Below are 24,316 nucleotides of genomic sequence, written 5' to 3' on the forward strand. Positions count from 1 at the left end.
TTGAATGTTAGAGTTGAACTCCACCTGAATAACAGTCTTTCATTAGAAAGGAAAACAAATGATGCATCTGTTGCAGTAAACACATCACTACAAAAGAGGAACAAACAATCAACCCAGCAGAAGACTAATGTTTCACACAGATATCAACAAAAACACATCTGAATTTTCACTTTTTCTTTGATGGATCCGTTGTCATACTTAGTGAAAACAACATGATCACCTGTTAAAGAGGAGGCATTTATTGTATCATTATTATCTGATTATATAGTTTTATATAGTATTTGTATTTGAATTGCCTGATCTTGCAAAACACTGTTACCTTGTTTTGAAACTACTTACTATAGCCATATAGTTCCAAAAGGTGAATGAGTACTAAAATGTCCAAGGTGACAAAAGCTAGTTTTTCTACTTTGAATACATTGTTGCTGTGTGTATTTATTGTCACAGATAAGGTAAAAAACCCAGTATGTTCAGGCTGCAGAGACGGCAACACACAGAAAGCCCAGTAGCTGGGGGAGGGTGTTCCTGTTTCTGTTGTTGTTGTTGTTGTGGAAATGGTGGCTGGAATCCAGTGAATATCAATTGTATTTTGTGGAACATATCCAGCTGTACAACTGCTACATTTTTGTCTAGACATGGTTTTTCAACTACTCCCAGAGCAACCAAACCCAGTGTCGGAAACAGCTGTACTATCCAGAACAAAATACTTGTTTCACTATTTGTTTAAATGAAACCTTTTTTTCCTATATTGTCAGATCAGATGTACTGATGGCTTGTCCCTAGTCAACTGAGGAAGTGTTTACTTGTAACAAAATAGACAATGTGTCACATTTACTCTTTTGAGCCTATTATAGAAGTGGTTAGTGTGCCCTTATTATCAGCTACACAATGATTGTTGGGTCATATGGATACTTTCAGAGCTTTAATCATCATATCCTTTCACTCTAATGACCCAGAGTGTGAAACATTTTTCAGTTTTTACTGTTGCTCTCATTACACAGCACCCCGTGTGTTTGCTAACTGCCCTTGAAGTGTAATAAATGATGTGGAGAGGAACAGCATCGGAGCCAGAGGTCCCCAAAAACACATCATTAAACAGGATACTCAATTCCCTCAGTTGCTCTGTAAGCCCGTGCTAGGCAGCCTGAGGCCAAGGCGCTCGACTGAGCGAGGGGAAAACCCCAAACTACAACTCTGTAATTGGTCTGGAGAGATAAAGCGTGACCAGGGGTTGAACACAAATCTGCAAACAAAATGCTATGCCGCCCATCGGGCTTTACTACTCTATCCTAGTTTGTTATGAGACTGATATGTGACTCCGTTATATTGTCCATTAAAACATATCACACATTTAAGCAGAGTTTTCACATCCATCCATCCATCCATCCATCTTCTACCACTTAATCCGCCACAGGAGGGTCATGGGGGGTGCTGTGCCAATCTCAGTTGACATAGGGGCGATCGGCGGGGTACACCTTGAACAATCCACCAGTCCATCACAGAGACACAAATAGACAAACAACCATTCACTCTCACCATCACACCTACGTTCAATTTAGAGTGTCAAATTTATCTAATCCCCACATTGCATATTTTTGGACTGTGGAAGAAAGCCGGTGAAGCATATCACAAATCTAAGCAGAATTTTCACATTTTCGCAAAAGAAAATACACATTTATCTGCTGTGAGGCAAATATTGGGATATAATATATTCATATTTTGATTGCATTTCAGTCTTGCTTTAACCTTTTTCCTGCACCACAAAATGCAGAAGTGGGAGAAACGGGTTTCTAAGTCTGCATTTGCTCTGCAGGTCTTGAAGCCCAACTGGAATTGGTGAAATGGGAGTTAAATTGGTGTTATTTTGAAAACAGTATTTTGAGTCACGTTGACAAATCTGATCCGTCTGCTTACAGATGGCAGATGCAAATGCACAAGTCTGATTCATATCTGATTCGCTGCCACATATGAATGAGTCTTGAAACTGAACTGTCATGTCACAATTTAGTCACTTGCACCATGTGGCGTAAATGCAGCCTAAGCATCCTCTGTTATTTGCTTAATCAATTTGCATTGCACTAATTCGCATGAACCCACTATAGATACACCAACTTTTATCTGCCTCAAGCATAAAAACTTAAAGGTGATACTTTGATAGCATTTTTAAGCTCAAATGGAAACCCACTTGTAGGAATTGCCTTGATTGCTCACACTACACTAACACCTTCCCCAATATAACACATTCATGGTATTTTTGCTAGCTTTGATTTCTCACCTGCACTTTTCTCCCAATTTGACCATCAGCTCCCCCCCCCCCCATCACACCTCCACCTCCTACCCAGTCATCCAGATATACAGTCCCATTCACATGCATTATTTTTCTGCACTATTATTTTCCGTTTCTGCTTCCTCAATCTGAGCTAATAAACTTTCAGTGGTGCACGGCTTGGCGTGTTGGGTCGATGGAGGCACAATGAGGTCACGGCGTTAAAGACGGATGGCGTTAATCTGGTTTGTGGGCCAGCCATCTGCTGTAGTCAGCTGGTTGCTAACTGCAGGGCCAACCTTTGTTATACTACGGCCTCTACCTGGCATTTAATCAGAGAGCTTAACACCACCGGGCTGCGGAGCCAAAGAGGGAGTGCCTACACATAAGCCATACCTGCAGGAAAACCGCTGGGGTGAAATGGGCAAGAAAGAAATTCTCTATTAACAAGAAAGTGCTGCACCTCTTAAGAGGGATTCAACAGCTGGAAATAAGGAGAGAGAAAATGCAAGCAGTGACAAAATAAGTTCCTGTTACAAAAACCAGACACTTGTTCCATCCTCGCCTCTTATCAACAGCTTGTCACCTGAAAGCATCACAGTTTGCATCGGTGCCACTCGTGACTATTTGATGATCCATTTGAAAGTAAAAAAGTGTAAAAATTTCTGTTTTGCAGGCCTCTGTTGATTCACACTTAAAAAGCTGCCGACTACTGTATGTCTTCCAGACTTGTTAATAAATGCCTTGTGATTAGGAGATCAAATAGGAGATGTGAATTAGCAATTCCTCTGATCACAGCCTGTAACAGAGGAAGAGGAGATCTGCGCACAGCACACAAGATCTCACTGGGGAGAAGCAAGGGAAGCGAAGGGAAAACATTAAGCAATATCTGAAGGCCTTGTGTGATGGACACTGACTTGATGATTGCTCTAAGACAGCAGGGGAAGCTCAGCTTCCTCTAAAATATTGTCAAATATGTACTGTGTTGTATTTACATTTCAATACTAAACGTGCACGAGAACGCTTCAACTGTTCTCTATGGGACGGCACAGAATAGCTTGACGGTGACTGGACATCCATCCATTATCTACCGCTTGATCCTCCATAGGAGGGTCGTGGGGGGTGCTGTGTCTATCTCAGCTGACATAGGACAATAGGTGAGGTACAACCTGGACAGTTCGCCAGTCCATCACAGGGCAACATATAGAGACAAACAACCATTCACTCACTTTCACATCTACAGTCAATTTAGAGTGACCAATTCAATTAATCCCCAAATCTGCATGTTTTTGGACTGTGGGAGGAAGCCGGAGAAACCCCTAACCCCCCCCCCCCCCCCCCACACACACACACACACAGGGAGAACATGCAAACTCCATGCAGAAGCTAGCATTTCAGTTTTACATAATTAGCAGATTTCCTTGTTCTTGTTCCTAGTTTGCAGAATATATATATAAGTAACTGAGTCAGAAATGAGCTTCCCCTGTTTCAAAGACCAGCAACCGCCACTGAATCCGAATGTTCTTGAACCTAAAATGCCAACTGTGATAACACCACCGCATTCCCTCATATTTACAGAACATCATATTTGGAAAAGGTCTGAAAATCCCAACTCGAATAACTTTCTTTCAAAGGACATTTGAAGACCAAAGAAGAGAAATTTATCTGGTAATAAGCAGCATTATCATGGATTCATATTCCATTAGATCTAAGTCCGGGTAAACAAAATAAAATATAGTTGCTACGATAAATGAAGAGAATGAAGCAGTTGTCTACAGTTTATATCCTGTTCCCGTTCACTAATGCAGACTCATTTTATATCTCATTCATTACATAGGAAGCCCTCCTTGGTTATCTTTTCCCTCCTTCACAGGTGATGTGAGGGCACTGCTGTGAAGTCAAGAGTCTCTCTACTTAAATTGCAGAGGAGGGAAAAGCATTTGGAGTTTTTTTTTTTCTTCGGTTAATTCTTTTATTTTTTTCTTCAAAGTTAAGCCAGTAATATTTCTGCGATAAGGCAACAGACATATTTACTCCTGACAGGCTGTGCCTGCTACTCCTGATCTAAATCTGAGAATGGATTGGCTGCTAAATGAATTCCTTTATCTGAAGAAGGTTTGAGCAACAACCTCAGTACCAAGAGGGAGAATTAGCTGACATCCCATGGGCTGGGCCGCACAGAGACTTTGGATACAGAAATAGACTGATCCATCAGACTGTGTCCTTGAAAACAGATAGAAGACTTCATTACTCATCCCACCATTTGTCAACTGCAGGATGAAACATTTGTGGGGCGACTTGATTTAGCATAGACAAACATATGTTCATGTGCTGTCACCCAACAGACACGCACCCGACTCGGCTCACTCTGGGGTCATGGGAAATGTGTTTGGGACCAATTACAGGGAGCCAACTGGTAGAGCCTGGACTTGGCTTTAAGGCCTAACCTTTGACTCAAGGGTTAAAGCGGGAATGAAGACATTCAGCCTTCTGTCTGAGAAATCACCAAATGTAAAGAGGCTAATCTCTGAGGGCTGGACGGAAGAGGAACACATGTTTATCACGCCAACACCTTTTTGTTGCTTTGTGTGTGTGTGTGTGTTTGAGAGAGCTAGCTCCAAGACATTAACTTTCCAAGGTTTGGGTTTTCAAAGTGATGACACTACAGGTACACTATATGCAAAGTAAGTTGACTGAAATAGTGAAGAGACATAATCTTTCACATCCATGCCCAACATCAAAACAAAACGAACTTACCTTATCTGAGTAGACAAAAAAGAGGATGAGCAATATCAGCTCTGCTAGAAGAATTATCAGCAGGACAATGAAGAACTGTCAGAGAGAGAGAGAGAGAGAGAGAGAGAGAGAGAGAGAGAGAGAGAGAGAGGGCAGTTTTAACAGTTGTTCGTGCAATACAGTAAATCCACCATGTCAGGACAATTACATTGGCTTCATTGTTTGTGTCCCTGAGCTCTACTGAGTGTGAGGAACAAACATTACATGGCAGTAAAAAAAATATATATTCATGACGCTTTTCTTTTCATGATGCTTAATGTGAGAGAATCATCCCCTTCTCCCTATCTGTCATTTTAGGTTAAAAGGATAATTGAGCATTTTGTGGAATCTCTTCTAAAGTATTACGATGAGAGTTGAGAGATTCTTCAGTAGGTGTCAGGTAAATATGGAAACTGTTAAGCTAAGTCATTCACTCGTCTTTGTAAAATCACAGTTGGATGATTAAGTCTTTGATATAGGTTAAAATGGCTATCACAAATGTGTTTTTAACAGCGTTACAATTGAAAAGGTCCACAATGACTGTATGGGTCTGATAATGGTATCGGTAGATGCTCAAGTTTGTGGTATCTGTTGGTATCTGACATGAAAAAGTGGTATCGTGTCATCCCTGATATGAAGGAAACAATAAAGGATGAAGCATATGTGTGTGACATCTATGCCCTTCGTTGCTCCACGTTTGTCCCCTGACATTAATTTTGTTAATTTTTCTAACTTCAGTCACCAAAATAGGAAATGATGCGTGAATGGTTTGCTCTTATTTGGTAGCTAACACACCTCCACAAAACACTTATAGAGATAGTACAGTGCTTTCTCTCTCTTTTTTTTAATTTTAACACATTTATCTCAGGAAACAATTTTGGCAGCAAAAATAAACCAAAAAAACGTACTCCCGAGGATGTCTTGGCATACTGCTAGTCCACAGAGGAAATTCAGAGGCAACATGTCGAGGTAAAAGCTAAGATCTGATTGCTTTAGTCGATCTAAACTCATTCTAATCTTTCCAGGTCCTGCATCCCCCCCCCCCCACCCACACACAAACACACCTCTCAGCTGTTTTCCTGGGTGTGCTTGAACAAGCCTGTCAGTCATTCACATTTAACAGAAGAATTCTCGCCAAATATAAAACGCAGCCACACAAAGAATTCGCAAGAGACTTAATGAGAGACATTAGGACTTCTAGGTTCTCCATTAATTCTCTGTTTTTTTTATTCTCATCCTCTGTCTAACCCCCCCCACACACACACACACACACACGCTGCTCATCTCTGTCTCTGCTTCACAGTTGACAGGCAGGTGAAAGAATCCATGCCAAACATTGAGTATTTGGTTTGGCTTTTGACTGATGTAAGAGCTTCAAGGATTTGAGCTGTTTGTGATGTTAAGTACCCAGAGCCCCAACTACTCTCCTCATTTATAGTTTTTTTTTTTTTTTCCTGCAGTGGGTTCATTCAAACCTCATTTCACTGTTTGACGTTTTGTAATTAACTTGTGCTTAAGATAAAATACTTGTACAACTCTGGGCAAACAGTGCAATGTTAAGACAGATCACAGCATAAAAAACATCAAGGTCATTTAGTGTGCTGTGCACATACAGTCATTTAACCATGTTGGCAAAACAAAGGGCTCCTGACTGCTTGTTCTTTGACTGGGCTGAGACCAAAGCCATGAAAATGACATGAATGCATGTGGCGTTAATTTGTAGAGAGGGAGAATCTCTCCGCTCAGCTTTAATTTTACTTTGTGAGCCCCTGAGGTTTAATGTAATGCAGACTGATCTCCTCCTGTCAGTCTACCTCCACCGAGGTTTTTACTGGAAATACGCTGCTGAGCTTTCACTGGTCTGTAACAAACCACATGCAAGATGCTATCTCCAAAAGACAATTCTGTCAATATTTGAATTAGAAAGCATAAACCCAAAGAGGAGAGACATTTTAAGAGAGGAGTTCCAGTGTCCAGTTGCCCTTGTGTGTCCCATGGCATGTAGATTCTACTCACACTGAGAAGCAGGCACTTGTTCTCCTTGATGGCACCCAGGCAACCAAGAAAGCCCGTTACCATGACAATGGCTCCGATGGCGATTACCATGTTGGCAGCTGACAGTTGGGGGAATGAGGGTGAGAAGGTGGCGAAGCTGCCTTGAGACACAGAGAGCCAGATGCCCACACCGAGCAGCCCACAGCCACATAACTGCAAGACAAAAGATGACAGAGAGAACAAGGTGAGAAAACAGATAAGACACCATAGTTTCAGGGTTAGCTTTTAACGACCAGAATCATTGCAGCGTTCCGTTCACAGATTAGGTTCATAATGACAAACCTCCTCATTGGTATAGTAATGCATGGAGTAAAGGTCTAAAACAACCCAAATCCTAGCTCAGAAATCACACAGCAACAGGTTCAATTCCCTTCTGGCTGCCTTGGGGATTTACCCATGCAGCGATGCATCACCAAACAAGGGGCTCACACCAATTACAACTATGATAAGCCAATCACTGCTCTACAGGAGATTAGAGCAAAAATTGGACTTGGGCCGTTATGGTTTGGCTCGTTTGAGCTGATTACGGTAAACCCAGAACAAACAGATGTAATTACTGCCATTTCCTATAATGAAAACTTTCCAAAACCTCATGTAGTTTAGTCGGAATTAACCAAAGAGAGCAATTCCCTGATTCCTCCCACACTCCCTGCCAGGTCCCTAGTGATGTGTGTGTGTGTGTGAGGTCTGCAATGTACATCCTTAAATGCAATAAAGCGTTTATGGCTGTGATTGGTGGAGTCGAGTGTCCACTCGCTGATGTGTTAGTCCATCCATCAAAGATAAGAGCCATACAACATGCCCACCACTTAGTGAAATATAGGTCTCTGAGCAAAGTGCCGGCATTTTTGGCTCCACCAAATAGAATGAAATAGTAAAGGCAATTCTGCCATGAAAAAAACCCCAAAACTAAATGAAGCAGAATATGGAAAGGCACCATGTTAAATCATTGTATCAATGCGCTTCCTGTTGTCCACAATTCCCCCTCCTTTGCTTCTCATCTTTGCACTTTTTGCTGCTCCAGAAAACATTATTGCCAGTCAGAAATATGCACCTGTGCAAGCAAACAACACACACCACAATAAAACGATGAATACACATGCCATTGATTTACTTGAGATGAAAAGAAAGTATTAAGTATAACAATTTGTAATAAATCTGTAAAAATGTGCTTAAATGTTCCTATATTTGAACTCTTGATGATACAGTGACCTGGATGACTGAGAACCCTACAGACAAGTCTAGTTACAGTTCGACTTATCACTTTTCCTGCTATGTTGCACCACAGGCAAACAGCCTCACTACAAGGCTACTGTATTGCAAGGAAGCTCTTATTTATGTCAGGTGATGTGTAACTGTAACTTTGGGGGTTTTACTGCAACCCTCAAGAGGTTGTGAGAGATGCCTCAGGTCTAATGAGTCCACCGGGATCTGTGGACATGCAAACTCAGTTGAAGCAAACCCCCCCCCCCATATGTCACATCATCTCACCCACATTAACCTGTGGCCTTTGAGGTTGGATTTTTGTGGGCTGACCTCCATGTATGAGATGTGCTCCAGTACGTATACATAGCAGCACCACCAGGCAGATAAACGATACACTAAGCTCTCGTGAAGGCTCGGATGTGGCTAGAAGTAAATAAAAGTGAGGATACAGAGCGAAAGAAACGAGACGAATGTGTGAACGAATGGCAGTTGATGAAAGACTGCTCAGATTCCGTGGTGTGATTCTGTGAGAGTTCTGCCAAAGAGTTTGTGCTGCAGTCAAGGTCAAACACGAGGAGAGTGTGCACATGCAGCACGTCAGCTTTTGAAAGGACACTTGTTTTAAATAAATAAACTCATAAAACAAAATAAGTTTTAAAACCCAGAATAAATAGGTCTTAGGCCACTCAGAGAAAGAGAGAGTGCCCAAAAGATTTACAATCATCTATCATCTAAATAATTCAGAAGCAAACTGTATTGGTTTGAAAGCACTGACTAGCCATTTATGCTTCCCTGATTAGAAACGGGAAAAGGAAAGCGTCAATTGAAAATGCTGGTAAAGGTCACGTCCCCATGCAGAGCGGCTAATATATAGAATCACAGCTGGCACTATTCAGAAGGCCAGGTTATATAGAGCATGAGGAGGAGTTCAAGGAAGCAGAGGAGGACTTATAAATTTGGGAGGCACAGGTAGATTTATAGCTAGTACGGGGGGGGGGGATTTCCAAGTGTAGGCAGAGAGGGATGCAGTGCCTTCACTTAATTGTGTTTAATGTCCAGTGAAGGGAGCTCGTCCAACTGCGTCTCTCCCTTAAGTGACTGTGAAACCACCCAGCCCACACTCAATCTGGAGCATGGTCTAATCTCTGTCCTGCCTCTATTACTACTAACACTACTAACACTACTACTGCTACTACTGCTGCTAATGCCACGGCTTCTGCTACAATGCACTTTAATCAGACCTCAGCGTCTGTGGCAGAGTAAATTCCTTCATTGTAAGCTCTGATCTCGTTTCTTATCTGACATTGGCATGTGCCACTGAGCTTGACCCTAAGTCCAGCTGCTGAGCTCTTTATCTTCTGAGACGGCCGTGTTTTGATATCCCATCTGCAGAAAAGGATCCAGGGAACCGCAAACGCTGATGAGGCTTGGAAACAGTCGTAGAGAAGGTTTATAACATTAAGACAGTGGTTATGACATCAAGCAGAGCGTAGAGGATGCATGCTTAAAAGTAAATTTTACTTTTAAAGGTCCCATATTATACCCTATTTCTCTGTTAACCTAGTTCCCTGGTGTCCTAATGAACATGTCTGTGACATGCTTTGGTCAAAATACCATAAGGATGAAGCAAACCCACCAAAAGCATGCATTAATAACCTTCTTTAAATGATCAAACTTTCTGAAAGAAATCCTAAAGATCCTGAACCTATTCAGTGCATCTTTTTCTTTTCAGAAAATAATAATCAGCTCATCATCGCCTAATGCTGATTCCTGTTATTTGCATTTCTGTGCCTCGACCTTCAGTCAGGACACTGACTCATGTGAGGCTGTTTCTGATCAAAGAGTATCGCTCAAATGACATATTATGTGATCGGACAAATCTTACCACATGGACCACACACAAGATCAATTGATCTGTTGATCAATTGAACTGATTAAAAAAAAAAAATCTCTTTCTGTACAACTGGACATAGTGTGATTTTACACCAATTATCCAAAGAGAGAGCCAGTATATGGCTGTTTGAGCTATTACTATATTATCACTACTATCCTCTGGATCCTTGTTTGAAACCTTGCCGGGCAGCTGACGCAGCAGAGGATGACACATGCTTGTCGCCAGGACCCACAGCCGTTAACAAGCTTCACCAAATCTGACATTCATATTACTGGAAAATATATTTGAATGTTGATGGTGCAGTGACACCTCTGCCAATTTGTCACTTTATATTTGAGGCTGATAAGAACATATCTTTCAGTGGAGATGATGAAAAAAAAACACATTTGCTTTTTGCTTATAACTCTGAACTGAGTTTAGAAAGTTAACAGCACCTCTGACAAGACTGTGGGATGCCGGGCAAATAAGAAGTGAGAGCAGGCTGAAATAACGTGACCTTTTCCTGCACGTTAGGTAACATTGTGAGAGCATCTCCATGGCAAGGTGGAAAGGAGTCTAGTGTCTAAATGTCATTTGTGAGAGAAGACAGAAAGGTGGCCAGCAGAGGAGAGCAACATTAACTTTCTGGTTGGAAGAAATTGCAGGACATGAGATGGTGGCTCTATCAAGCTTGATGAATGGGACCCTGCTTTTTGGGTCTTGTAACAATCTCAGGGTGGAAATAATTACAATGATGCTCTGTGAAGCAACTGTGTGGATCCTTTCTGAACTGCAGGGACAATTGAGGGAGGTTAACCACAGAGGTGTGTGAAAGAAGGAAAGACAAGAGAGAGATTGGACACACAAATGTGATGTGTGCGAGAGAAAGTTAGAGGGAAGGGGAGAAGATGAAGAAAATGGAGGCTGACCCTTCGTCCAAGAGAGTAGCTGACTCAGAGAATTATCACTTTCTGCAGTAACAGGTTCAGTGACACAGAACAACCTGACATAGGACCAAGCTTGAAACCTCTCGGAAAGAAAAAGGGTCGGAGAGTGGTGATGTGTCCTGTTGTAAAAAATGACAGCCTTCGTCAAATTACTGCTGCGCTCTGTGGCTGCTGCCGTGCCAAGGGTTCAATACTCCAGAGAAACAGTTTGTGTAGTTTTGGCTCAGCATTATCACTAAATAATCTCCTCTGCCCTTTAGTCCAACTCAATCTTCATTCTTATTATAACAAAAACAAACAAAAACAACAACACAATCCTTTGCCATATAGAGCATTGATTTTTTTCTGAAATGAAGACAGAGGATAGTCACCTCAGACAAAAGAAGATTTTCATTTCTCAGCATGTGATCCTACAAGTCTGTGATTCAGATTACGATAAATACTAAATGGCCTGCCAAACGGAGGCAAACAGAACCACAGAAAAATAAGCGTAACAAATCAAGATGTAATATCAAATTGCGAGTAAAAACAAAAACACTGAAATGAAGACATGTTCTGCCTGGCCAAAAGGTTCTGTTTGAGGCACATCATAAAAAAGAGAGTCATTTTAAAAGTAAATTCTCCATTTCTCTCCAGTGCCACAGAACAACAACGGTATATTTGATTTTATATAATTTTCATTCCTCAAGTAAACATCTCTATAATAAATAAATAGAAACAGGTATTTGTAACGTACTAAGCATCTGGATAAATGATGCTTGTGTGGTTGCCAATTACCGTTGGAAGCTGCAGTTGTGCTTCAAGGAGGTTTTATGTAGTATTTCATTTCACAGCGCCACAAAATCTAGAATTTTTACAGGCATTTTAAGCTTACGGGGTAATAAACCAGTTAGAAAATTCCTGTTGACAGTAAACAAAAATTTAAAATAACAATTTAGCCAACACTTGGGACAATAACGATTGCTTTCAAAAACATATTGAAGATGAGAAACAGACTTGGTAATCGTGCCATTAAAATACCCATTTGGCAGAAAACTAATCTTCAACCCTTCCATTATGAACCTCATGAAACCCCCTACCCATGTCTCCCCAGGCCTCCTAAGGCCATGCTATATTCCCCAGTGGATAGCATACAGCCAATGCCAGTTGTATAACAAGTAAATTATTCACGGAGTCTGCAATTGTGGCTCAGGGAAACTGAGCTTTCAGGCTCAGAATAAACACTGCATGAATTCAAAGGGCTGAGACAGATGTGGAGTGTAAGATTAAAAAGCTATATCTGCCTCGTTAAAGTTTCACTCACCGAGTGAAGCCCTGACAGACTCACACGGTGTGAAAGATTACCGAGAAAATGGCACTGCCTGAAAGACCGATCACACAGCCTTGCAGCTTTCTTTGAATGTGTAATTTGTAAACAACCCATCTCTTTTTTCTCTACACATCTTAGCTGACTTTCAGCATCGATCTGCACGTAAAAACACTTTGCCTTTTCATTTTTGTGCTTCTGAGATTGTGCACCTTCATACCAAGCAGCCCAAGTCTGTGGTGCTTGTTGTGCACTTTCAAACACTCACATCTGTGTCAGACGAACCAGCTCACGTCAGTTCTGCAGCTCCAGTGAGTCCTCATTCTCAGATCAATATGCAAATCAACATGGACACACATTTCTGTTTGTAAAGGGTCAAATTTTACTCATTTGAAATTGTTACCAAATAAAGAGAGAAAAAAACAACATTCAGTGCTGGCAGCAGCAAATAAATCAATGTATGAAAAACAAGGATATTGTTCCCTTCATGAAGGAAGTCGATAAATGGTATGCGGCCAGAACAGCTAATCATTTAATTTACTTTCTATCTGGGTTTTACATATGTGTCATTTATGCTGCAATAGCCAAGGAAAACAAGCAGTGACCAAGCAACGGCACGTCAGGAATTTAAGTGCAGCTTAGTGCATGACAGTTGTGGCAGCGGTAGCTTTACTTAACTAAGTTTTTGTGGTAAGATAAAAATCTATTCTGTGACAGCACTAATCAGATCACTAAGAGCATATCCTCAGTGTGGCTTAGTTGTGTTCACGGTTGACACCTGCACTTAAAGCTACCCACTTGTGATCAAACCATCAGGGACAGATGTTAACACTGGATCTGAACAGAGCATCCGAGGTAGGAGCCTTAGATTTCCCTATTTAAGGGTCTTCAGTGATGCACCTGTCAATGACACGAGGTCTAACGAGAAGAGCCGAGAGGCCTATTCACCACAAAGTGACTTAAAATCAATTTAGGCAGAGATTGCTAAAAGCCTTTCTTTGCCTGTCCAGAGCTATTCTGTTGACTCCGCTGACACGTCCACACACTTTGACACCTGAAAACAGCCTCTACCCTTTAGAGAACAAGACACACACACACACAAATAGTTAGCACAATGTAAGAATTTTTTTTTTATTATACCTTGGTCAAGCTTGCGGTTCGACCAAGAAGAGTACCTTTACGTGGTAAGTGGGTGTACTATGTGCTTGATGGCTGTGTAAGTGAGAAACGTAGCTTGATGTTTCACCTTTTTCGCAGACAGCGGATAGCGACATCGAAAGCAACAGACAACAACGGATGACATCCAGCAGCTCTCTTTTTCCTGCTCTGTTTATGGCTGTTTGTCTCAACAAGACAAAGTCAAGCTTTGTATGAGAATAGACTGCGGCCACTGGAAAAAACATTGGTTGCTTTTTTGTCGCCCAATCAGCTGACTGTCATGGGTCTAGCTCCACACGTACCGTACCGTTTCTCCGGTACCCCAAGTGAAGGGTACCGGAGAAACAGTCAGCTGATGGAGCGGTTAGGGCTGGTTATTTTGGTATTATTACTAATGGAAACTCAAACTCAAAAAGCAGCAGCAGCTGCTGCTACGTGCATGTTAAATAGCCGTGTGTTTCACCACACCCTAACTAGGAATCGATTCACAGCGTTCAAACAACACTAATTCAAATACATGGTTTTAAGACCCACAATAAATAAAGCATGGAGTGGGGTTTTCGAAACTTCAACGTGCACAATAAAAAAAAAAAGAAAAGAAAATCCCTCACTTTGGAAAAAAAATATTATTATTATTTTTTTTACTCGTTTTGCGCTGGACCGACTTGTGCACCCTTTAGCCGTGATGGGCCACATATGCATCGAACCGCACTGAACCAAACCATGACACTTGCTGGAAACAAGCATCCCTGACTGATTCTGCTGAGTTCTTTACCATTCCAGCAAGATTCTCCCATTAGCTCACCAACCCAGAGGCACTTCAATTATGCATTGAGAGCAAGTATGAGAGCACTGAGAAGGAGAAAGTCGTCCCATGATTGGAGCTGAAAGGCAGTCAGCTCTTCTTGCCACAGTCAGTCAGGGAGACAGAGAGTGCGGATGGAGTGAGAGGTGTAAAATGGGTTCTGCAAGGGAAGCACAGAGTACTAAAGCAGAGAGCCAGAGGACAAAGCCCCGGTCCAAATTCCAATAAACAACGTCACAGGAGAGAAAAGATTTACTTCTTCGTGTTATGGATGTGGTGCTGCTGCAAAGATGGCAGCTGCTGTGACTCAGTGCCATCTCATTCTAGTCAGTTTAGAAGTGATGCTCTGAAACCCAGCGCGCTCAGTTCTTTAAAGAGATGAAGGACAGCAGTAATGCTAGTGATGCCCCAATGACGACATTGAGATATACATTTACGAACAGCCGATGACAAAGAGAGATGGTTCTCACACAAGGTGCTAATTAAATGTGAATACTGCCGCTTGCTGTAAACATCTGAGGTGCTTATGAGGATATCTTAGAGGCAAAAATCAAATATCTATTTATGTGGAGGCTTTTATGAGGACACGTTTGGCTACAAAGCCTGTGGAGGCAAACAAACATTTGGCTGGTATAAATATCTCACTCTGGTCCGCCAGTGCAGCCATGCTGAAAGTCCTTAGAGGCAGGCAGACGGTTGGGCAATCTCCCATTGAGTTTCGGTTGAAGGGCTTAATGACTATGCTGCCTCAGCAGAGGTTATGGATGGCAGGAGACTTGTATATTAGACAGGTTGGACACTCAACCTGCTCCCCACACAGTACCTAGAGCAGGTGGCAACCAAAGGGCTCAAAGAAATGGGAAATCCCTAATGCACAACGTGGCTGCTAGTGAGCTGTAAGTAAAAGAGAGAGTGTCAGACTCAGCACATTTTCTCTGCCCCCTTTTCATGCCTTGTTGTATCAAAATGAGCCAAAGACTCCAGGTCACTGTGAAAGGCAACAGCTAAATGGTGGTGTATGGGGGCATCTGCTCTTGAGAGTTCCCCCAACAGAGCTGTCCATATGCTTAATACACCCACTCTCTTCGAAAACACAAACATTAGTGACAACATCAACAACCACAGCATCATTTGTTCTTACTAACGGGCACAGGGACTGTGCCGGCTGAAATGGGGGTGACCTTGGCTGGTTATATGTTTGAATTTGCCAGAAGAACAAGAACATGTCATTACACGTGTATTTCATGTGTCTCACAATTATTGGTCTAAATTGAGGCGAAAAGGAACATTGGGAATTCTCCCTGGAAATTAACAGAGCTCTTGAACAAAAGCCTATTGCTACGTTTCAGTCTGTCTTACCTTCTGCAAACAGAGCCTGTTGAGTTCCAATCAGGGAAACACAGAGTCCCGACATGTGCATGTGTAATGTTCCTGTGTGTGTGCATGCAGTGGTATATGTATCAGATGATTTATCATCTCATTTCACTTGGAAACCGCATGAAGTGGGCGCGTGGCCTTGCTGCAGGGACGGTTTGAGTCCTGCACAGCTCACTAAGGTCTGACCTGTTGCTGCTACGACTGGAACACAACATCCATTAGAGCCACTGGGGCAAGCATATAGCCTGTGGCACTTTACCACAATGTGATAAAGGCTTATTACTCTGACTCCTAATGAACAGGAGGGGATTCATTTGCCACGGGGTGTGGTGGCTTGAACCCAAAACAAATAAGAGGGGATAAAGTGAAGCCTAAATCTGTAGCTGTGCAAAAAAAAAAACATTCTGTGTGTATTCATGTTTGTGCACTGAGATGGTTTGTAGAGGAGTGGAACAAATTTTCAATAAATGAATACGAGTAACATAGGGAACATCAGAGCATATGTGTATTGTGATACTGTGAATGGCAACATTCTTGTTATGTAATTCGTGGCATTAGGCGTCCCTGGAGGGACAAAAAGGAAGATGAAGGCACAAAATATGCACATCCACTTAAGTGGAAACTGCAGCAGCAGGTGGATGCTGGAAAAGAACTGAGGATATTTTCACTGAAAGACATATAATCAATAGTTCTTCTGCATGTAATGCCACGGGGTATACAACATCTTCACTGCATTTATAAAAGGATTTTTAATAACCCCTTTCTCTTCATTATCGTAACTTGCTCACCACACTTTCAGAAGTGTGGTAAGTGAAGATTTTGTACAGGAAGAGGTTTGTTAATGTTATACCATTTGCTATCAAGTAATGAAAGCCTTATAATGCATTTCATTACATTACATTATTTTCCTATTAGTCCATTTACAGCTCCTCTTACAGGCTGTTTGTCCCCCTCTTGATTATTTCCTGCTCTAGGTGGTAGACATTTTTCCTTCCCATTTTTTAACTAAGCATGTTGCAGAAAATCCTGTAATTTATGCCATAATTGATGCTGTATTATACTAGAAAAAAGCTTTGGCAACATTTCAGCTGGAATAAGGACAATATCTTTCTAGAGGTTAGAAGCAGCACAAATCTTGGGAAATCCACCTGATTCTTTGAATGTGTGCCTTAACTGACTGACAATAAACTTAGAGTGCGAGAGAACTTGGAGGGAAAACAAGACCTTGCATTGTAGAAAGCCAATCTGTATTCTCACAGATGCAGTGCCTCTGTGGGGTGGAACTCTGTCTGCATCTGCTCCTCATCCAGAGGCGAACAGGGGGAAAGTAATTCTATTTCATATTTAGCATGGCAGCTGGAGTCTTGTCTATAGGCCAAATAGCGCATCCATCATTTTCATAAAACCTTTTTTACACAAGACAGAGAGGTAAACAATGGAAAGAAAGGACGCTATTGATGCAAGAAAAAGGATTCCAAACAACGTACCCCAGTTATTGCTGAATAAAGCCCAATTCTTAAAAAAAAAAGAGCATTTCATGTGGTTGTTGAGGAGGCTATCTGCCTTTGTATCCCTCCTCTCCAACAGAATCCCGCTGTCTCTTTCATATTCATTCATATCCAGTGGGATGACGTGGGGAGAATTAGAAGGCATTGTGCATCTCTGGCTCATTGAGGACATGAAAGTTTTTCAGGGAGAGCTCCCAAAAGAAGTGACCTTCAGTCAGAATTTAAGAGAAGCGAAATCTCCCTGTCAGTTGCCACTCCACACAGACAGACAACACAGGCAACACAGGCAACACACATCGCTATTGCAAACCACGTAGGTCTGAGGAGAACTGAAATATTACCCCCCCCCGATGAAAAAGGTCATCCATTAGTGGCAGTTTGATGACACAGAAAAGCCTCCTTCACTGGCTCTGACCGTGTTCCTCTCCTCTCCCATTTTGCCCTAAATGGCTCATTGCAAGTGTCTTTACAGTTGACATACTAATTAGCACAGAAGGGAAATGGACTGTGTAACTACTCTTTTCTGGTCAGCCAACCTCTGCATCCCTATCAGCCTTTCATCTCAGCACACCGGCCTGCACAGAAGAGAGACTAAATAATGGGAGGACATCCATTCCTGTATTAATGCTGTGATATAGCCATAGTGTTCACTGTAACCCACCCACATCAGGGAGGAAGATATCATGGAGTGGGAGGATAAATGAGGCTTCATTCACCTACATTGAAGATGCTGTAATACGACTCCATCAGTGACCTCCACTGTTAAGTCATCAACTACCACAACTCTACATCTTGCTCTGAGGAAATGCCAGGGTCAGGAATTATACAAGGACATTAAAAGTACAAAGGTTGAAAGCATCAATAATATAAGGATGAACAGCCTAACTTCTTGGTGGAAACAGCGTTCGTGTTTTGAAGGCACGGTATAACTAGTATGGATGATGTCCTGTCAGAAGAACATAGGGATCAATGCATGGCTCAGAGAACAGGGCTGGAATAATCAATACTCATTACATCGACATTAAAGTCTGTCAGAAAACAAATAATCTGTACTCCAAGAAGTTGCCATGAGCTCACACTAACCCTTTTAAGATTATAAAGTGCACGCTGTTGCCCAATAAACATGAGAAAAATGGGGGCCTGTTTCAAAATTGAGCAACTTGAGAAGCTTTTGGGTCACCTGGGGGGGTTTCATTTGCTCTGTTGTACACACACACACACACATTCAGCTGACCCGCACACCCTACAAGTGTGTACATTTTATAATACTTATCCATTGATGGCTCTAAAATGCCCAGCAGAGACATTTAATATGTGCATGAAAAGTATTACAGTCATTCATTTTAATGACTACTTAACTCATCTTCTTTTACAGTGTTAAGTCCTAATTTCTTTTTTTTTGCAGTTGTCCCATTCATCTCTGAAGTTTCACTTGAACCTTTTTATAATTTAAATGATATATATATATATATATTTTTTTTCTATAACAAATATTTTATTACTGGCAACATTTTTAAATATGATTAATGAGAATTTAAGCTTCGGCAATATCATTGTCCTCAAAGAATTTAAAAAAAAAAACTACAGTGGCACTATGATAAAGATAGGTCTATATATTGGTATGGCTGATATTTTTTGACAGACTTTTGCACTTTTAGTAATCTGCATTGGCCGATAAACTACATTATTCCATATTTCTGCACAGAAACATGACCATTACTGCTAAGCGCACAAAGACCTCATCACTTCAAATCACGTAAGGAGATCCGTTATCCGTGATTCTGAACCAGTGACACGTTCTAATTGCATTTTTGTGAATTGCATTGTATGTTTGAGGGCATTTTCGAGAACGCTGAGCTTCCCTTGCTGTCTTAGAGCAACGGTCACTGGTGAATAACACACAGGGACGTGTGTGTCTGTGCTGTTGCCATGTTACATGTATTTCACATTCCCAGTGACCCCCAGTCATCACTTGAAGAACTCTAACAGTTGAGTTGAGGCCAGTTTGTCATCAGACACAAGTTCAAAGACAAACCTAACAGGGGGATCGGTTTCAACAAAGTATTGTATGTAATTTCTGTACGTGATTTCAACACCACGATACTGGCTAGTAGCTTGGTTATGACCTAAAAGATGGGTCACATTCTGAAAGTGTAATATTTTTATCAAGGGCCTTCAACTATGAAATGTGCTAAAAGAGTTTTACAATTTCTTTTTTATAGTCATCGGAGCTGGACACAAACATTGCTGTGCCAAAAATAAGTTGCACGACCACAGAGCCACTTTAAAGCGCAACCATTTGTAATCACAGCAGCCAAAAAGCTCAAGCAGGGACATAGAAGCCGGATGTAGGACAGAGCCTTTTTAACATCAAATTCATTAAATATGGAAGAGTTTCAGTAAAGACCAAGAAACTGCATTCTCCCTTTGTCAGACAGATTCTCTTCTTCAGTACTAGCAGTGAAGACTGCAAAGCATGAGAAATCCACATTTATGAGTTGAATGTTTTATTATTCGATCCTTGGGGGAAGGCATGATGTCATGAGATTAGATGGAAATTAGACGATTTGTTTACTCAGCTTCAAAATGTGGTGATGGTGCATTTGATGTTGAGGCTGAGTATCTTTTTTCACGTTGGTAAACTCTTGCTGGCATCCAGGCGATTAAACAGACAAAATTTACTGAATCCCTAAAACACGATAAGAGTAACATGCACAGATATAATATCCTTTACAAACACCTGTCACGATTGTATCTCCAGCAATCAGTTTCCCATCCCTTGCCCGTGTATGAGGGAGAAATTGTTTGACTCCTATAGAAAGTATAGGTATTACATTTGAACATTTCGAGGAAGTATCACTGTAACCAATAACCATGTCAGTTCACGGTGCTGCAGAGCAGACCTTGTGTGTATGGTATTTTCTTATGTTCTCTCACCCTCCTCTCTACTGTATACTGTGGTGTTAAGCTGCAGACAGTGATGGCTCGTGCTGGAGATATTACAGGAGAGGTCACGTTTAACTTCAACCTCACATGTAGTAACAAGGAAGCTAATCTTCAGATTCAATTTCTGTTTATGGTGTACTTCATGTACACACATGTGCATGTGAATGTGCAAAAATCCAATTTGGTCTCTGCTGCTTCCAAGAATAGAGAGGTGTATGTGACGAGTGTGTGTGTGTGTGTGTGTGTGTGTGTGTGTGTGTGTGTGTGTGTGTGTGTGTGTGTTTCATGCCTCTCTGGTTGCTTTTGTTAAGGTGTCCCCATGGGAATATGGTGGCCTCTGGCTGATTTAGAGACCTGTCATGCACGCTTGTGATCCAGGTCAGTGTCAGGAGGCTAAGCTAGGTCAGGCCCCTGGAAAGGAAATGACAAGTAAGCAAAAACCTTTCCGTGTAACTTCCTGTCAGGCTAAATTCTTCTTCTACAGTGACACCCATTTTTTGAAATGAAATGCAAATGGGGAGGGAAGGAGAACCTGCAGGCTGTGGGTTTTATGAAGGAGTTGACAGCTGATGGATTCCGCTCAGAACAGAAGTTTATCCTATGGTATGGGAAACTATGTTCTATTTTCTATTTGCAACCAAAAAAAAACATTCACAGAGTTCTAAAATAAGACGAACTAAATGATCACAGGCATAAAAGCACAGAGTTTGGTAGACTTTTGAAGGTAAAGCCGCATTGTGTAGTGATACAGCATTTTCTAAGGAAAATCCTGAACTCCCGATAAACTAATTAATACAGTTGTAAATTTTTTCAAACAAAAATGTAATCATTTGGTGCAGTATGTGATAATCAACTAATGTGGATGCCTCAATTATGGGTTAGGGTTAGTTATGCAAATTTGACTGTACTTGAAAAGTCCATAGAGACCATTTCCAATACATAGTTTCACCACGACTTGGCTCAGCACGGCTTGACTCTACTTTGCTTTTCCGTTAGAGATAATACCTGGTACCTGGTACTTTTTTAGGTGCTGTTTGGCGATGTTCCAAGCGAGCTGAGCTGATACTAAAACGTCATGTCGACAGACTGGCGTCGGTTGATTGGCAGTGAATGTTAGCACTGGAAGAGTCATGAGTGCGACGTCCGACACAGAAATCAAACCTAACACTGCCAAACTAAACTGAAAAGTCTTAAAGACCCTGAAAGCTGGCGATAGCAAGTCAAATCACAACCCCTTCTGCCCTTATTGAAGAGGTACTAGAGTAATGGAAAACAAAACCAAATCGAGTAGAGTCGTGCTCAGCTGAGTCGTGCTGGGACTGTATAGTGGAAAAGTGCCAATAGAAACTGCACGACAGAATTGTTATACTGACTCAAACATTACTGACATCTGGAGGCATATGCTATTGGGATTATGGTATACCCACATTGTATAAAATATAAAAACAATAGACAAAGGACAAAAAGAGGGGGAAATAAATAATTTTTCCCTTCTTTGTCCATATTGGATATTGCAGTGAATTCAGAAACTGAATCTTAACACGGAATCCATCTCAGATCTCTGCAAAGGCCATGTAACAAGAGCAGGACCAAGGCCACAATAATGATTTTGAGATATTGAAATTGAGGCAATGTTGATTTATTTTACCATTGTTCGGTTAAGGCTAATACCATTCATAAAAATCGCAAGTTTTGGTTGTCATACACAATTGTGAGGAGCACAGAATGGAGTCAATAAGCATAATTCATGTCTGTTCTGTGTTTAGACATTTGCCACCATCACAGAGAACCTTATTTACCACTCATGACAAAGACCATTAGGTCTCCATGCTGGGTCAGTAAAACAGCGAGTCCCCCTGTCCCATATAATATAGTAAGGTCAGTTGAAGTCCAACCAGCCAGTGAACTAATTGCAGTGGTTATATATAGATAGCGCTGGCAAGCTAACTGGTCCAGGGGACCAAGCTGGGGCTCTGTCACAAGGTCTGCTGTGATTTACTGCAAGATCTTTAATCTAAAATCAGCCAATGGTGTAATGGAGCAGATGCTTTTCCATGACACAAACCAGAACAATGTTTGTGTCCCATGGGTCAGAGGGAATAAGCGAAGCAATCTAAAATAAACGGAGGAAGATGAGATGTTATGGATCCACAGAAGGAGCGTCGAGATAAAGAGGCAATCATACTTTTCTATAGCACAAAATCAAAACAAATATTATGGGCAAGGCAACATGGCATTCCGGGTTGGTTTTAGGGGTGTAATGGTGCACGTTGTGAGGTTCCTTTTCATTACAGGACATTCAGTATGATCATTCAAGCTGTTATCAACAAACAAAGTTATTGTTATTTGGATCACAACTCCAACTGAGAATGGAACGTCAAATATATGCATACTGGTATATGGTCATATAGGTATTAGCTTATAGCTACATATGTACAGTTAAATGCAGAGTACATCATTTCTGCCACAAAACAATAGCATCAAGCCTGGTTTGATGATGTCAGAAAGCTGCAAGGGATCATGGGATTGTCGTTTTGTTGTCTTTTTTGGTATCTGTGTGTTTAAGCTTTACACAGTGGCACATTTACTTCAGTGGCAGAACGTGCAGCAGATAGCAATAAGTATGTGAAATCAATTAGTGATAAAACACACTGGCTGACTAGTATTGCCAACAATTTTGTTCAATAGTCCTACGTTACCTTGAATAGAAATACATATTTCCATGGACTTAAAGGTGCCATAAGAATGTGGCCAAAAACGGTTACTACATTAAATTAAATGTATTTATTTAATTATTTAATGTGAATATTTTGTCTGTACTGTTGTTGTTGGTGAGTTCAGTTTGTTATATGAACATTATTCCTGAGTCTCTGTGACATATTAGGAGGATTTTATGGCCAGTTGCTTTAGATTTATTACATAATGCACCTTTAAGTAGTTTTTAAATATAATGCACATTTTTTACATATTCAATGGTTAATACATTTACTATTTTGGGAGAAAGAGCAAAGATGTGAATTGTTCGGTTAAGGCTAAAACTAGTGACTTAGAGTGTAAACTTGGAGAATCACCTCTTTATGTACAGTGTATGCAAAATGTATTGAAAGTGCAAAATAAAGTGGTGCATTAAGAGAACGAAGAAAGCACTTTCATCTGATAAATAAACTATTTTTCTTTTTTGACAAATTTCTGTCTTGCTGTGAAAAAATAGCATGTAGTCACACAAATGAAAGAAGGTGGAGAAATATCATTCTAAGTGACTACATGGCATAGGTTAATTACAGATATAAGTGCTGTATTTAAGTGTTTTTGTTTTGTTTCAGTCTCATCTCATTCCTCTCAAGGGGAATCTCTGATTGATGGAAACCGGAGTCTGAGCTCCAGAACTCTGGACACACACTTCACACTCAAGTGTATGTGCGAGAAAGAAATTTCCTCCGTGCATGACTCATAAAAGAAAATGGAAATAGGAACAGACGGAAAGGGAGATATTATCACATGCACTGATGTCTTCAGACCACAGGAGTGAAGGTGTGAGCTTTTCCCCCCTACAGTCACAGGAAAGCAAAAATCACCAGGCGATAAAAAGACATCATCTATCTGTGACACTAAATTGTCCGTGTCTATAAGGCCTGGCAGAGGTGTATCTCTCTAAAGGTCAGGGGCTAATTAATGAAATCAGTCACCCATGCTGCTCTCAGTAATCTTAGTAAACAGGCTTTCAGTGGTAATCCCTGTTACCTGAGTACAAATACAAGAGCTTAAGGTAGCTGGAGACCTTCAAGGCAGTCAGTCATTAAAGCTGGTTTGGGATTGCACATATATGTTAGTTATGGAGGTCTACTTGCATACATTAACTTGTTTTTATGGTCAAAAACCTCCTAGTTGCTGTAAACGAGCCGATAGAAATCTGTCCTTATTGAAGCTCTCGTCAGACAGACAGAACTCTCACCCCCAGAAGACAGACTGTGTTGTGATTGGCCAGCCAGCGTAGAGCCTTCCCAACGGTCTTGTGATTGGCCAATACCCGGAAGTGACATAATCAGCACACCAGCTCTCAGAAGCACAGCTCCCCCATCTGGAACGGTGGATGC

General features: G+C 41.2%; 1 protein-coding gene across 2 annotated transcripts in view; it reads right to left on the reverse strand.

Moving 5' to 3' along the window:
- The window catches only part of tspan9a (tetraspanin 9a), a 70,816-nt gene that overhangs the window by 17,318 nt on the left and 29,182 nt on the right, over positions 1 to 24,316 (reverse strand). For both annotated transcript variants that reach the window (XM_083893292.1, XM_083893293.1), the window contains exons 2-3: positions 7,058 to 7,249; positions 5,024 to 5,098 (exon numbers count right to left, since the gene is read on the reverse strand). In XM_083893292.1, the coding sequence (XP_083749418.1) occupies positions 5,024 to 5,098; positions 7,058 to 7,249 (267 nt within the window). The remainder of the gene's footprint in view (positions 1 to 5,023; positions 5,099 to 7,057; positions 7,250 to 24,316) is intronic.

Source organism: Microchirus variegatus (genome assembly GCF_963457635.1).
Source record: "Microchirus variegatus genome assembly, chromosome: 8".
Taxonomy (NCBI): Eukaryota; Metazoa; Chordata; class Actinopteri; order Pleuronectiformes; family Soleidae; genus Microchirus; species Microchirus variegatus.